General features: G+C 32.2%; 1 protein-coding gene across 4 annotated transcripts in view; it reads left to right on the top strand.

The window, feature by feature from the left end:
• The window catches only part of LOC143063566 (uncharacterized), a 37,348-nt gene that overhangs the window by 13,554 nt on the left and 6,154 nt on the right, over positions 1 to 17,640 (top strand). For all 4 annotated transcript variants that reach the window (XM_076235779.1, XM_076235778.1, XM_076235776.1 and 1 more), the window contains exons 5-12: positions 1,456 to 1,661; positions 2,826 to 2,969; positions 4,483 to 4,774; positions 6,484 to 6,692; positions 10,813 to 10,956; positions 11,560 to 12,027; positions 13,410 to 13,544; positions 14,490 to 14,634. In XM_076235779.1, the coding sequence (XP_076091894.1) occupies positions 1,456 to 1,661; positions 2,826 to 2,969; positions 4,483 to 4,774; positions 6,484 to 6,692; positions 10,813 to 10,956; positions 11,560 to 12,027; positions 13,410 to 13,544; positions 14,490 to 14,634 (1,743 nt within the window). The remainder of the gene's footprint in view (positions 1 to 1,455; positions 1,662 to 2,825; positions 2,970 to 4,482; positions 4,775 to 6,483; positions 6,693 to 10,812; positions 10,957 to 11,559; positions 12,028 to 13,409; positions 13,545 to 14,489; positions 14,635 to 17,640) is intronic.

Here is a 17,640-nt window from a genome sequence, read left to right on the forward strand (position 1 = left end):
CGTTCTGTCCGGTGGAAAATTTTGAGCATGTTCAAAACTTTGAACGGACGTCCAACGGATAAAATGTCCGTTGAACGTCCGTTAGGCGTCCGTTTTGTACGGTACTCGTCCGTTTCGTTTCCGTTTTGTATCTGTTGCTTGTCCGTTATACATCCGTTGGAGGTCTGGAAGATAAATTCACCAAAGGACTTCTACCGGACGTTAAACGGATAAAACGGATGTTGAACGGGTGAGAAACGGACTTCTACCGGACGTATAACGGATTAAACGGATGATGAACGGATCTGAAACGGATAAAAGCCAATTGAAAATTTCGCGTCAGAAATGCCAATGATTGGTATGTCAGATTTCTTAAGGTTCATGAATTCTTATTATTCATAATCGATCTTAGAGTATAGGCACGTCTTCACAATCAAGCAGTTCTTATTCAGGCCAGACACTGCCCTTTGGCGGAATTTTGAAGAACAAACCAAAACCAGTTACACAGAAACATTTTGAATATTTATGCGATTTACATGTATTATTATTGTCGCCTTTGATTTTTCCGTATATCTTGTTCATCCGTTTTATCCGGTACGCTTCCGTTAGGTGTCCGTTTTATGCGATACTCGTCCGTTAGATGTACGTTCGACATCCGTTCTGTCCGGTACGTGTCCGTTTCTCGTACGTTGCATATCCGGTGTGTGTCCGTTATGCATCCGTTACACGTCCGTTTTATTCGGTCAGTACTTCAACAGACTCCCAACGGATAACAATTTTGTCAACGGACATCTTTTATTTTCATCCGTTAGGCATCCGTTCGTGCTATCCGGTAAGGTGTGACCGAGGCTTAAAGGACTTTCTAATGCAGACATTTTCAGGATAACTAAAAGTCCAAATTCAGATTTGGTTCTTAAACTTTTAAATGTATGAAAAGATGATTTTTTTTAAAAACCTTAACTTTCTTTTAAAATATACGAAAATAAGAAAGCCTTAAAAAAAAAAAAAAAACACACCTATTAAACAGGATGAGCAACACGAAATGGGAACAGATCGAACTGAACAAATTTTAGCAAAGAAAAATCGTTGTGATACGAAATATCATTTATAGATTAAAATGATAGTATCTGTCCGAATTTCCGTAGGAAAACCTGTAGCTTCGATTTTGTATTGTATATTTTGTTTCAATGCGCTAGTCGAAATAATGCTTTTGAGATAAATGATTTTGAAATTGTTGTTTAATTGAGGTTTGAAATATCATATAAATGTTGATTATTTTACATTTTGCGTAAGCGAATTGAAACATACTCTATTAAATGACGATGAAACTCCTTAAATAAGCGACTTTTCCTTACTTTGTCATCGTACTATTTAAGAGACTTAAACCCTGATTTGGTCTCTTGGCTAACCTAAATAATTTCTGATTGAACTAACCTTGTTGTACAATAGTACTGTAAACCAGTAGTGCTATTACAGGTGCATGCAGTGCTAATTTAATGACAACTAAAAGCAATTTGACCACAACTGTCACCTCGTCCAGTATAAAAGATAAAGGCAGTGTTCTGGTCAGTTATCAGCCAGACAGGGCAATTCTCAACTCACAGGAAGAAACAAATAAAACAACTATAAGATATATGGGAGGATGGAGTCCAGAAAAATCAGACACTAAACAGTATATTCAGGTAAGAATTCAGCGGGGTTTTTATATAGTTCGTTTATTGTCTTTTTGTAAGCACTTATATACATCATGGATATTGAGGATATATACTAGAACTTTAAGGTATGTCAAAATAAGTATTGTCGTCCTTTAGATTTTTCTAGAGTTATTTTCAACATAGCCCAAAGACTGATAAAGTATCAAATAAACTCATAATTAATTTCGATAAAGAACATCATTCTGTGCATTTTGTGGACAGTTTTTGGTGGGGTTCGTGTTGCATATTCTTAAGTTTTCCACGTTGTGTCATGTGTTCTTTTGTTTGTCTGTTTGTCTTTTTTCGTTTTAGCCAGGCGTTGTCAGTTTATTTTCGATTTATGAGTTTGACTGTCCGTCTGGTATCTTTCGTTCCTCTTTTACAAGTGATTCCAGTAAGAGGAAAAAAAAAATGCCTGTCACGGAAAAATTTAAAATGTATGACTCCAGCAGAGCAATATCATAAGATTGAAAATCGAAAAATAGATGTATAAAAAACGCGATCCAAGAAAATCTATGTTCTATGAATTATAACATGTTCATTGAAGACCTGTTGATGACCTTCTGCTGTTGTCTGCTCTATGGTCGGGTTGTTGTCTCTTTGGCACATTCCCCATTTCCATTCTCAATTTTATTGCACTGAAATAAAAAAAAAAGTATTTGGCAAAGAGCATGGTTGTTGGATTAGGTAGAGAAATACCAAATGAGAATTGAGAAAGATTAAGCAAAAATGTAGACACACATCTATTACATTAGTTTTACATAAGCAAATATCAAATCTCGCATGTTGTGTGAAATGGGAAGATCCTTATTAAAAAAATAGGACTGATAGCCATGTCATGTTTTTCTATGACTGATATCGACGTCTTTAGACTTAATCCATTGGATTTTTTATGTGTTTGTTCCAAATAAAAATATTTTCATGAAATTTCATTGATATTATTAATTATTAATACATATGAAGCGATATAAAAGATCAGTTTGCACTTGATAACGTCAGCATATCTGTATGTAGTATTGATCAGCTACTATAATGGATGCTTAAAAGCACACTAAGAAACTGTCATATCATTACTTCAAATAACTTTGATTAAGGTCACCCGAGTAAAAAAATGTATGACTCAATTGTAAACAAAAAGGCAATATTTTGTAGGTAGAATTTTCCGATCCGACCATTATAAAAGGATTAGTTACTCAAGGAAAAAATGGTTGCTGCAATAAATGGGTAACAAAGTACAAAATATCCTACAGTTCAGACTGTAAAACATGGAATGTTTCTGGTGGAAGCTCTGGCCAGGTTTGTACTTAAAAAACCAAACAACAACAACAAAAAACTTACAAAAAACAATTCCCCCCAAAATACGAAAAATCCACCTTTTTTCATGTGCACAAGACACATGTTTCAATAAATCTTGTCAGATACATCTACAAAAAGATTTAAAAGTCTACACCACATCTATGTGTAACACGTAAAGAGTATGAAAGATATTGATTTATTAGATAGTAATTGTTTTACGTAGCATCAACACAAAAACGCGACACAAAAGGAGGCACAAAAGACGAACATCCAAACCAGACTTACATACATTTATTTCAGGAGATTTGAATTAAACTCTCACTAAAGTGCATGTATTTTTTAATAAACTTGGAAATGCAGTAAAAATGTAAAGTTGCAATCTATTTCCTACCAGAAGCAATGAATAGCAACTGACAGAAATGTCGTAACGGAAATTCCGTTATTTAATTATCATAGTGATAATGAATGTTGCAAAATTGCATATGATTGGATTTATCCGTTTATGTTACAGGAAGGCAATTATATTTAATGACTTACTATAAATGTAGGAATTTTGTAGTAATAACCTCAACCAAGCCCAGGCCATCTGGAAATTCTCATTTGTTACTAGTAATAGAAAAACAATATGGACATAAATAGTATTTTAGATATATTTCTTTAGAGTTAAGATTGAAAACATCTGGATTTATTCAATATTCCAGTAATAGTATATAAAACTGAAATGCAATTTATACTAGTATACTGAGTTCTTCTTGAAAGTGATATAATAATATTAAACAAGGCTTAAATAACATTTAAAAAATCAGAGATATGAAACTTAATATGCTTGGAAAAGGACTGAATATGTACAACTCAGTAATGTGCTAGGTATTATAATTCTCGCAATGATTGATATGTGTTTGTGAATTTCATTTAGGAATTTTGGATCTCAATGCTCTTCAACTTCGTACTTTATTTGGCCCCTTTTTTTTAAACTTTTTTGTTGACGAAACTCGCGTCTGGCGTATATATAAAATTTAGTCCTGGTATCTATGATGAGTTTATTTACAACCACTGGATCGATGCCATGCCACTGCTGGTGGAGATTTATTTCCCCGAGGGTAACATGAAGGTGCTGACATGAATTATCATTGATATTGTTATATTTATAAATTAACTGTTTACAAAATTTTGAATGTTTGGAAATACTAAGGCTTTCCTACCTCAGGCATAGATTACTGTATTTGGCAACACTTTCAGGAATTTTGGATCTCAATGCTCTTCAACTTCGTACTTTATTTGGCCCTTTTTTTTTTTTTTTTTTTTTTTTTTTTTTTTTTTTTTTTTTTTTTGGATTCGAGCGTCACTGATGAGTCTTTTGTAGACGAAACGCGCGTCTGGCGTATATATAAAATTTAGTCCTGGTATCTATGATAAGTTTATTCATATTATCTATTTATAATATTGCCTCATACATGTACATGTATCCATCTGATATCTATTTATTTTGTATACATTATGTACTTTGTTTTAGATCTTTAAAGCTAACACAGACAGAGATACACCTGTCACTAACATTTTACTATGTCCTACTGCTGTGAAATGTCTTCGAATACAGCCAGAAGAATGGAATAATGCTATAGGGATGAGGTTTGAACTAATTGGATGTCAAATTCAAAATGGAGGCATTTCAGCCAGTAATCTTTCATCAGCTACTACGCTGGCCAATCAAGTGACGGTTCAACCCACAAGTCCATCAACTGTATCTTCACAAGCAACTAGTTCGTCAGTAAATAGTGTATCTGTGACTCAACAACCACTTTCAGGTTTACAAAACATATAAAATGTCTTTAAAGCGAATGGCATTGATAACGTGTTGTAAAAATACAAATAATTTGTTGACGTTTTACCTACAGAACAGAGCGTGAACACATTATCTGTCTGTATCATAATCATATTATATAAGAGAGAGGAAGACAATAGTTTGTTTTTCAGAGATTTGTTTTTAGCGTCTAATCACACACTCTGCCCAAAAAATATTACAATACTGGATATTTTCCTGCTTTCATTCACCTTAACCTTTACTATACGGTGGCAGGTCAAGAACCTTTCATAAGGGGGCACACTGTGAAAGGGGAAGGGGCTCCAGTTCTGCTTCAGTGATTTCTTATATAATCAACCAAATATTTCCCACAAAAAAGGGGAGGGCTGGATCCGCCTATGGTATATAATAATGATAAAAAAATGTATTCTTATACAAAATAGGACCAAATTAAATTAGGATTTACTAGTACTTTTGTGGGAAGTACTTAAATTGTAGTTTAAAAATCTGTTTTAGAACTTAGTGTGTTTATTGAATTTTGATTTGGTGATTTTGCCTTTATCTATGGTGTTTTCATTTTAAAAGGTATTTTAGTTTATTGTTTCATGGAATGATAAGTAGTTGGAAAATAAATGTTGACAAACTTTTGTCCATTTTGGGAGGTAAACAGTCGCATACAAAGTTCGGCAAACGATTTTCTCTTTTATGCTCGAATTAACAACCCTTTAATTCACGTATATCAAATAAAAGTAGTCATTAGAAAATATAAGAATATCTAATTAAAAAAAAGTGTTATTTATAGTGACATTTGAGCAATTATAAAATCACAGTGTTGCTTATTTATGGAAGAAATATGCACATTGATATGTTTTGTACTTGCGCCGACTGATCTTGATAGATATCTCACTTATTTTTGTTTCCTTTCCGTTGAGTTTTAACTTACAAAAGACAGAAAGACACAAATCATATATCACTCATGTAGAGTTCATCCAAACTCCATAACAAATACATACAAAAAGTAAAATAAAAGAAAAACTGAACCTCGAGGAAAATTCTAAACGAAAGTCCCTAATCAAATGACAAAATCAAAAGCTAAAACACATCAAACGAATAGATAACAACTGTTATATTCATGACTTGGTATAGGCATTTTCTGGAGTAGAAAATTGTGGATTGAACCTGGGTGTATAGATAGCTAAACCCCTCACTTGTATAACAGTCGCATCAAATTCCAAGCATTGTTTTCAAGATGAAAATTGTTCGTATCAAAGTAACGATAACAAATTAGAGATAGTGTAGTTTTCTGAATGATATTGTAAGCTTATATTAGTGTGTAGTTAGTCTTCGAGTTAAAATTTATTTAATTGATAGACGAACCACAAATAGTTCTGTAGCTTTCCTGAATAATGAAACAAGTTGGTTAATCAAGTTGTACAGGCTAATGTTAACAGTTTTCAAAAGAAGTAAAGGATACCAAAAGGGACATTCAATAAACTGACAACGCTAAGGAAAAAAACCCACACAAAAACGAAAAAAAAACAACGAAAAAAACCCAACACGTAACACAGAAATCTAAAGACTGATCCTCACGAAGTCCACCTAAAACCGAGTTATGCTGATTTTATTGTCCATCTTACACACCTGCATATCGCATAACATCATTATACTTTGCACACATTCAGATTAGCTGTAGCCATTATTTTTTTCTTACAGGACAGCACTGCAATTCATCCTTATTTTCAAATATGCCCTACAGAGGGAACATAACCATGACATCTAGTAGTGAATTGATGAAGGCCGATAAAACTAATGATTTTAGTGCAGATAGAGGTCGTTTGCATGCTAAAGAAACCATGACAATTGGCGTTACACTACATGGCGGTTGGTCTGCAGCAGTCCAAGACACAAATCAGTTTATCAAAGTAAGGTTTGAATGAATGATTCAGGACAATTCATATTTATTCAATTAGGAAGAAGATATTTCCTCTGGGTAGTTGCTGATGAAATAAGTTAAAGATAATTCCATTCGTTATAATGTTCAGCCACCTGCTATTTTGTACGAAATCTATGATTTGCCTTGACACACAGATGATACTACCACAAACACATTAATTTTCTGTTTTATATTACATTGAACCTGGTGATTTATGCACTTCAAATAAGAAATAAATGCTTCCTTTTTGTAATTTTATTGCGATGTAAAAGAGTTGACCGAAGCACGTGTTCTAAAAATGTTAACAATCCTATAAAATTACAAAAGGTATCATACAATTTTTACTGTATTTATACTATTAAACGAGAAGACCTCATTTTGTGTGTCGCTTCTCTCCATTCCACAATAAATTAATCATCATACCTCTGTGTCCTATAGATAACATGCATAGTCGTATTTGTCATCCATTCTTATGATTATTGAGATTGAGTTATTTTGGGAGAAAAACGACAAAAAAAGCATCCGGATATTGTTTCCGTCATCAGACTGACTTTTAGTCATAGATAAGACTTCCGGTTTTAAACGCATGCACAAGTAAATTGAGAACCAATCAGAGCGTTCTCCATATCATGGTTTTTAGATCGCAAGAACCACAACTGTTACACCTCCTAACAGAGGACAATTATATACAGAGACTCTCTGTATTCTGTCTACTGCTTTCTTTGAAATGTTTACTACTTAAGGGGTCATATCAGTTGCAAATATATTGAAATAAGTAAAACATGTGGAAATAAGATACACGGATGCCACATCGGCACTATCATTTTGTATGTTCAGTGGACCGTAAAAATGGGGTAAAATTTCTAATTTGGCAATAAGATTAGAAAGATCACATCATAGGGAACAAATTTACTAAGGTTCGAGTTGATTAAACTTCAACTTCATCAAAAAACTACATCGACCAAAAACGTTAACCTTAAGCGGGGCAGACGGACGGACTATCGAACGAACGCACAGACTAGAAAACATAATGCACATAAATGGGGCATAAAAATTTATTGTTAAAAGTGAAAGTAGTGGTTTAGCCAAAAAGAAAGTAGGGTAGAAATTAGAGGGGGTTATGACCTTTTCGGGACGTCGGGATCGGGTGTTTTTAAGCTCGGGATTTCGGGATTGATCCTTACGGGATCCGGGAATTCTTTTTTCGAATTTCGGGATGTCGGGATTTGAATTTCTTTAAATTCGGGACCTCGGGATCTCATATTTTTAAGCCAGGGATTCCGGGATCAGGACCCCTCCGACTACCTCCTCAAATAAGCCTTAGTCATTTATACAAGATTCAAATCCTATAGCTACCATTGGCATGTTAATATGGCTCTCAAACGAAAAAGCACTGATGGATTGTCCTTAAAGCATATTTTATTAGAATAAAAATGGTCTATAAGCAGTTACATTTGTTTCATGCTTGAAGCGGTGCAAACTTTTAATTTAATTTGACTTTTACCAAAAAATGCATTGTAGCAAAGGGGAAGAATATTTGTGGTCTAAGGCCAGAAACACGAAAATAATTGAATTTAACAGAGAAGAAACAAATAACGGACTTTGGAAAAAAGGGAGAGGGCTTTTGATACCAGGCTCAAGCTAGCAGCCACTCGCTAGAAGCCACTACGCTAGCAGCCAGTTTTCGGATATGTCTATGAACCCAAAAATTGCATAAGATTCAAACGTAGTCAAAATGTTTTTATTGATATATAACCAATATATTATCAGTGTTTACTATGTAATAAAGCTGTCGGAGAACTATTTCATGATATATAAAATATCTAGTCCTGTTCATTTATTTAAGACAATAGTAATGATTATCGTTTTTGAGTTTTGAGTGTACATAGAATCGCAAATATGTAATAATATTATTGAAATGCTTAAAAATTGTTTGTAACAGGGAATTGACATTGGAATCATGAATTCCATCTGTGATATTGTGTCAAATAGCTTTTCATATTCTCGGCATCCAAAAATAGTCCCTAAAAAGTTATAATTTTTCTGCATGCCAAGAAAAGAAAGTTGCACTCGTGCATTAATATTTTTTGAATGAGAAACATCTGTTTTAAGAAAACATTCTAATTCTGAAGCAGTGGATATCGCTTACTTTTGATTAGACAAAAGGTTTATTTTTTGTACACAAAGTATGGTGGGCAAGGAAAATTATTCATTATCTATTAAAATTAAAATTAAAAGAAAACAAAGCCTAAGCACACCCTGCATTCTTTCTCAAGTAAACCTTAGCTATTCAGCTCCACATTTTTTCGCGGGTGTGTTCTAGTATATTTGTATACTACAACCATCAAAAACGAGTTAAATCAAGCAATTCGTTTGTCTTTCTATTACATTGTAAAAGCATTAACGTTGTCACGGAAAGCAAGTGCAGTCGAAGATAAATTGTCTTTTTTTTTTTGCTTCTTCCTGTATTTTATTGTGTTTTTAAAAGTGTTTTCCGAAGAAAAATTTGTAATTAGCGTTTCATATTAAACATTTGCGAAGGTTCAACTCTTTAACAACCCCAAAAAAACTTCAAAAAAATCTGTTTTCCATTTTTTGAATCACATTTAAAATTGAGAATGGAAAAGAGGAATGTGTGAAAAAGAGGCGGGCTTCAGCTGGGTCTTAGTTAAGAGTTGTGTTTGTTTTTCAGTGCAGTTTTATACGCCCGTCAAAATTTTGATTTGACGGGCCGTATTATGGTATAAAAATGTCCGGTGTCGTCTGTCTGTCTGTCCGGCGTAAACATGTCGCACCGTAACTTGAGAACGGCTTATCCAAATTTCATGAAACTTAATATTGTTGTTTCTTATGATGGTAAAATGATCTGTATACTTTTTGGTGAAAATAAGATTAAAACTTTTTGAGTTACGGCACTTTGTAACTAAAACAGGGGTGTGTTTTTTTTTCACATGTCGCACTGTATCTCAAAAACGATTTTTGATTATTGATTAAAACTTTACACACTTCTTAGTTATATTAATCTTAAGATCTGTATACTTTTTGGTGATGATTCAAAGTTTCATTGTTGAGTTACTGAGTATTTTGTAAAAAAAGGGGGAGGTTTTTTTTTACATGTCGCGCCGTATCTCAAAAACGATTTTTGATTATTGATTAAAACTTTACACACTTCTTAGTTATATTAATCTTAAGATCTGTATACTTTTTGGTGATGATTCAAAATTTTATTTTTGAGTTATTGAGTATTTTGTAAAAAAGGGGGAGGATGTTTTTTACATGTCGCACCGTATCTCAAAAACAATATATGGTTATTGCTGAAAACTTTCTCAGAAACTATTGATGATTATTGCATAAAACGTCCACACAAGACGTCGGGCATATCATGCGCTCATGGCGCAGCAGTTTATTTTATATTGTCACGGAGAGAACGTGCAGTCATTGTTTACAAACTTTTATTGAGAAATAAAATTTAACTTTTAGAACACCTTTGTCAATCAAAATTTCGGAATCGTATGAAAACTAGTAATTAAAATTTAAGCAGTTAAGGACAAAAAATATGTTTTATGCTAATCATATTTTCTTGTTAATGTTTTGGTAATATTACGTTGTTTTAATAAATAAATAACATTATTGGAATGAACATTAATTTTTAGGGGGATTCGAGAGTCACTAATGTGTCTTTGTAGACGAAATGTACGTCGGGCGTGAATACAAAATTTCATTTCTGGTGTCTATGATGAGTTTATTTACAACCACTGCTGGTTTAGTTTTTATTCACTGAGGGTACGACCAGCCCAGTAGTCATCACTTCGGTGTTGACATGAATGATCATTGATATGGTCATATACATGAATTATCTTTTTACAAAACTTTGTTTTTGAAATACTTAGGCTTTTCTACCTCAGAACTTGATTACCTCAGATGTATTTGACAAAACTTTTAGGAACTTTTGGTCCTCAATGCTCTTCAACCTCGTACTTCATTTTGCCTATTTTTACTCTTTTTTTATTCGAGCGTCACTGGTGCGTCTTTTGAAGACAAAACGCGCGTCTGGCGCAAATACAAAATTTCAATCCTGGTATCTATGATGAGTTTATTTACATCTTTAGGTACAATTACCCAGCCTTTCAACAATCACTGGTGTAGTAACTCAAGGTAAAGACGGCCCCGGTAAAGAATGGACAAAAAAGTACAGAGTATTATACAGCGCTGATTGCAAACGTTATAACATTATTCATCCTGTAGGAGGAGGGGTAACTATTTTGTGCTGTTTATCGTCTACATTCAAATTTTCTTTCAAACATAAATTATTTTATAAACAAAGTACTATTATTTAAGCAATTCTCTATTTATTTTGTTTTTTTCTATTTACTTTCTTTATTTTTCTTATCCCAGACTTATGTGATATTAAATGAATGATCGGTGTCCACAGTAGTAGGTTGACATTATTTATAAAGCAAATGTGTTTTAAATAACTCATATGTGAACGATACATATGTAAGAGATTTTTCGAATTATCAAAATCCAACAAACCGAAAGCTTCTTAGATTAGAACTGGCTTGTGTGTTAAAAAAGTTTATTAATGTCTCCCGGTTATTTGTGGGGTTCGTGTTGCTCAATTTTTATTTTTTTATGTGGTGTTTTGTATATCTTGTTTGTCTTCTCGTCGTTTTTCACTTTTAATTTTACTATATACTTTTGTCGGCTCATCTTCGACTTATAAGTTTTTTTTTCTCCCTCTGGTATCTCCTATCTCTGTTTTTAACAACTGAATTACGTAAATTATAGAGAAAACAGTTTCAATCAAATGCATTTATTTTTAACCAGTATAAAAATGTCTTGTGATTCTTTTCCAGAATTTTGTTGGAAATACTGATGAAAATACCGAGGTTACGAATATGTTCAGTAGTCCGGTTAAAGCCCTATGTGTACAAATAAATCCACTAGACTTTCACAATAGTATTTCAATGAGAATGGATTTGATTGGTTGTTATAGAGTAACTATGCAACAATCGGCTGCTTCAACAGCAGCAACGATACCAAAATTGCAACTAACTTCAGCACAGACGCCGACAACTACACCTATTAAAACAACTATGTCAATAGTAAAACCAACACAAGGTCAACTTTGTCACAATTCGTTGATTAATAACGCAACTCTCGGTAGTCATGTTAATTTGACAGCGTCTAGTACATTTCATAATCCAACTACTGGAACAACTCCTTCAAGGGCTGTACTGGACACGAAAACGGAACATTTACAGCAATACGGCACAATGCTTGGAGGCTGGACACCGACTCATGATGGTAAACAATATATACAGGTAAAATGAATGTCTGAATTGATGTAATTTAGGTAAGAAAACTTGCAGATTATAACTTATAAACTTAATTTTGTAAAGTGATAAAGTGTTGATTGGTCATTTATAACACTATCTTCAGAAAGGCATACTGTTTTTCTAAGTAAGAAACAACTTGTCAGTTGTATTATGATTTTACTGAATTAAGTACACACTGGTGATTTTTACTATTCAAAGGAACTTATTTTAATTAAAAGTTGTGGAACTTAAAGTTTGCTTCACACAGCTGGAATTGTTTACAAAAAAATGGGGCCAAGATTATGTGTTACGCTCGTTACCATTTTGATAAGCATATCTTTTTCTGCATTTTATAAAAAAACTATCTGTTGGTTACCCTGGTTGAATTATATTTCAAGTAATTTGTTTGAGATTTTGAATGACAACTTTAAAAATATTCAACATCCGTAAATGCATTTATATCTACATTTATATGATGTCTTGTGTCTGATCGTATAACGCCTTGTGAAATGCCTTTTTAATTGATAAAAGCCTTAAAATAAGTTGGCATATAGATTCTGAAATGGACATTAACCACTCGAGACAGTTAAATTTATAAACAAAATAATATAAGTCACAAAAGATTTGAAGATGATACTAATATATATACAAGGATCATTGTCATCCCATCCTTTACGATGTGTTGTAACTATATAAACTTAATTCTATCCTTCTAAGCATTATGTCATGTGGTTAGCTTTATATATAATAATAATAATAATAAGACATATTTTATAGTCACACTGACCAAATGGTCAAGACCGTTAGACGCCGCGCAGCAGGTGTTTCAGTTGACGTCTCATTAGCTTGAGTTCGAATTCTGCTGAACAAGATCCGTTTCCAATAAAATGCTTACATTCTTATGCTGAATTTAAGATATACAAAGCATAAGTATATATAGTGTAAACACCATACAGCTGTGGTCGCGTCTATATTAAGGAGAACATATATCATAGAATTGTTAAAAGGAAAGATACATGCATTAAAACTAAAACAATCCATGTAGGAAAAGATAAACCAGATGTAATTTTGCATGGCCTGTACAGCATTTGATTCAATCAAATACTTTTATTTTTGTATTACTCTTTTAATAGAACGTTGTTCATATACCACATTTTTTATGTTATTTCGAATAGACAGAAAAATATTACAGTAATTTCTTATAATCTAATTCTAAATTCCATTTTAAACCGTAGAAAACCATAAAAAAAACTGTTGATGACGTCACGGTCACATGACTAAATTATGTCTATGGGCTGATAACAAAATAACGTCAGCCAATCAGAAGACGCAATACATCCAAAATTAAATTATTATAAATTAATATCATATTAACTTACTGTTTCCAGGCTACATTTTCCAAACCACAAATGATAGACAACATAATAACTCAAGGAGTAGACAACATGCAACAATGGGTGACCAAATTTTCAATACAGTATAGTCAGGATTGTGTCAACTGGCAACAACTTCAGAATCCTAAGGTACAAATGTATATTGAGAAACACCACGCAAAATACTAAAACAAAACCAGATTTTACTTAAGATAATTTCAGGAAATAAAGTTTTGATATATATTTACAACGCGCACAACTATTATGCTAAACAGTATCTATACTTGGGTCACTGTGACTTGAGTTAGTCGATTTTGATATAGAATAACATGCATGATCTGTAATACGTATGTTAAATTTGAAGATTTTGTTTTCTTTCTCTCTGTTTAAGCAGCGCGCGTGTCCGTAATACATGTAAAACACATGAAATTTTCTTAAAATCCAATTTCATAACATCAAGTCATATAATTGAAAGTCACAATCACTTTACAATGGTATTTCACATGTTGTTATCAAATAACAATTCCCAATATGGCATCCAATGAATTATAAGGTCATTGTTTGTAGCTAAAATTAGTAATTAACCTAATAAAGTCATCATACAGATACGATTTAGTGCATATGGTTAAGACAGTGACTTTCTGTTAAAGACAGATTGTCAAAGGTTTGAGGTCTTGTTGTTGAATTATTGAATGACAGTACCATTGACGCCAACAATATTTCCTAATGTTCATATATGTGAAGTAATATTGAAAACGACATTCGTTAAATATAGGATATCTTCATGAAATAGAGTGTCACTTATACGACCTTAAACTAATTATAAGTTAGATTTTTTTCTACTACCAATAGAAGCCTCTTGACATGGTGATTAAAAAATAGGAAGAAGTAACGACGGGAGGCAATCAAGATACATTTAATTTAGTCGAAGAAAGTGTTTTAAAATTATAGTAATCTGTATACAAGGACATCCATTTTTATTCTGTTTTTCTTGTTTTTTTAATTCTTTTATATTTCAGATTTTGGGTTGTTTGTGGTATGTTTGAAATTCCAACAAATATTTTAAATTTTTTATCTCTATTCTTTTTTTTAAAGGAATTTATTGCTAATACAGATGACAAAACAAAAGTTACCAATAAGTTTGGTTGTCCAGTGTTTGCCAAATGTGTGAGAGTTTACCCATCAGATTGGCACAACCATTCCGGCCTCCGATTTGACCTGATAGGATGTGAAATCATAGGTATGATCATTTTATTAACCTTATCTTACTCTTGGTATGTAGGGATCAAACAAATAATTGTTTGAAATGGTCTACAGTCAAACGAAAAAAGTACTTTTTTATTCAAATCTTCCCAGTGTACTTATTATGCTTAGGTATACCTTCAATCATGTATGCTATGTCTCAGATTGAAATAACCAGTGTCTTATCATGTAATGAATGAGTTTTTAAATTTGTCTGAGGACACATCAGTGACCTTTAAAGGGGGACAAAAGATACCAGAGGAAGAGTCAAACTCATAGATAGAAAATAAACTGACAACTCCATGGCTAAAAATAAAAAGATAAACAGACAAATAATAGTACAGAAGACACAACATAGAAAACACTAAAGACTAAGTAACACGAACCCCACCAAAAACTGGGGGTGATCTCAGGAGCTCCGGAAGGGTAAGCAGATAAAAGGCTCAAAAACCAATGTAATAATATTCATGTACACCAAACATCACAAACTTAAATCTAACTGTAGATGTAAACTCATCAACGATATCAGGCTAAAAACTTTTACGATTCAATATACCCACACAAGAGCAGGTTAAGACAAACCGGAAAACAATTATAAAAAGTTTATAATATGACAATAAGTAATTGAGTCCTTTTTACAATTTCTATTATGCTGTAGCCATTAAGTTATTGAATTTGATGCCGATAATTTAGAGCATTAAGTAAACAATAAAAAGGTGAAATTGCTAACAATTTTATGTTTTTATTCCTATGCACTAATATTCTTAGCATCTTTTACCGTCTTTTATACATAGCATCAAATATATGTCGTTATTTGTTTTTGCTTTATATAAACTTTATATAAAGCAAACAAAAGTAACGACATATATAAAAACCGAAACATTTTAAGTTATATTTATTGAAATATAAAGTACACCAACACTTTGTGAATGGCTAACAATGTCATCAACAATGTAAATTAAACGTTTAAACAATGTCACCAACAATGTAAATTAAACGTTTACCGTGATATTTTGTGTCAATTAGTCTATCAGCACCTAATTACTACTGGTTATGACTCTCATTATTTATAATCATTTGTATTAATGTAAAATAATTATTTGTAAATGACAGTTGAGATAATTTACACTTGCTATTTCAAACATAAAATCGCTAACAGATACAAATTATAAATACCTTATAGATTGGTCATAATATTTATATAAATGCAATATTGAAGTATCATAGAAGTACATTAATGTTATAGTAAAACTAATTAGTATTATCATGATTATTTCCTTTCCAATGTCGCCAACAATACGCGTGTATGACAATGTGACAAAGCTAACGGGTAAAAGACGGTTCTGACATGTCAGAATATATAAATATAATTGAGAACGCTCCATAATTTTAGCATTTTTTCAAAATAACAACAACAAAGGTACCAGTATTATTGCACCAAATTCATCAGACCCACATTAGAAAAAAAAACTTTCTTACTGATTAACTGGTTTTGTTCTCAGCCGGAATAAGATAAAATATTTCTCCTGAACGTTAAAAAGCAACCACAAATTAAACATAGTTTAACTGTATTCAATTTGGTTTCAAGCAGTAGAAAAAAGAAGTTAATATGAAATCCTTTATTTGTAATCATTACTATTGGTTTCAAGATAAGTACCTTTGCATGACAGTTGCATTGGTCAAACTTATTTTGAAGTAACAGAGATGTACTACAAATTTATAATGGTAATTTTCAAATGTATCAAACAACATATATAAAGATTTATGTATAATTAAAATTGAAGTCACTTCATGCTGCATAAGTTAATAGTAATTTGATGAAAAGGATGTTTATTCACATAATGTTAATAAATGTATAATCTGCTTTTGACATTGATATTTGAATCCTCAACATTGAAAGATATATTATAATTAAAAAATCTAAATGAATCCCCCGATTTGAGATTTGGTGTTTGCCAGAATTTATGCAATATTACTTAATCAATGTTAAAATTCCGTTAATCGGTTAAAATTTAAAATCATGATAACAAGCAAAACCCAAAGGAATCTTATGAACTCCAAAAATGGGGCGAGAGCGGGCGTGTAATCGTCTTATTATACGAATGCATCACCCGCAATCCAAATTCACACTCAGTCAAAATATCACAATCAGGAATAAGATACACTCTGCAAAATTATATAGTGACGACTATTTTGGTTATTTTAAAATCGAAGACTGCAAAATCATGTTGCTAGTGAGTTGAGACGCAGACGAATCAATTTGGTCAACAAATTGTGATGATTACTGGAAAACTTATGCAGTGTCGATTTTAGTTTGTCTTTCTCCCTCATAACCTTTATAGGCTTACTAAATATGCAATTTGAATGAAAAATATGCAGAGAAGATGTCAATGAGATATCAACTTAGCCATACATATCACAAAAAAAGCCCTACCTGTCATATGTAAATTTATATTATCGCCATGATATTTTGCTGACATGTCGTATATAGTTTTACAGTATACAAAAGTAGTTACTAATAACTTTAATCGATTTGAAGGCATGACTCACAACAAATAATGTTGCGAGTTATTTATCTTACATTCACTATGAAACAATTAAACTCATCATAGATACTAGGATTAAAATTTTATATTTACAACTTATCTGTGATTTAGTACAAAGCAAGACGCTAGTATTTCGACGATTTTAAAACAAAGCTTATGAGTTTTTTAAGAAAAGTTGAAAGTAACATTGTAAAACAGTTTAAAACAATGATAAAGCAACAACAACCCATAAAAAGGTTTGTGATAGTGGATAGACAACATGTACATAAGGGAGGAGTAGGGTGAACTGGTCTTGTGAGTTTTGTTTTATTTTTCTTGATCTTGACCTTCCATTTTTCTTTCTATCTAATCTATATTTGACCCCTTATTATGAATACTATTGTGCCAAAAAATGCAAACGGATGAAAAACAACAAAAATACAAAGAACAATACACAAAGCACAACTAAAAAAAACTAA

Source organism: Mytilus galloprovincialis, chromosome 2, assembly GCF_965363235.1.
Source record: "Mytilus galloprovincialis chromosome 2, xbMytGall1.hap1.1, whole genome shotgun sequence".
NCBI classification, from domain to species: domain Eukaryota; kingdom Metazoa; phylum Mollusca; class Bivalvia; order Mytilida; family Mytilidae; genus Mytilus; species Mytilus galloprovincialis.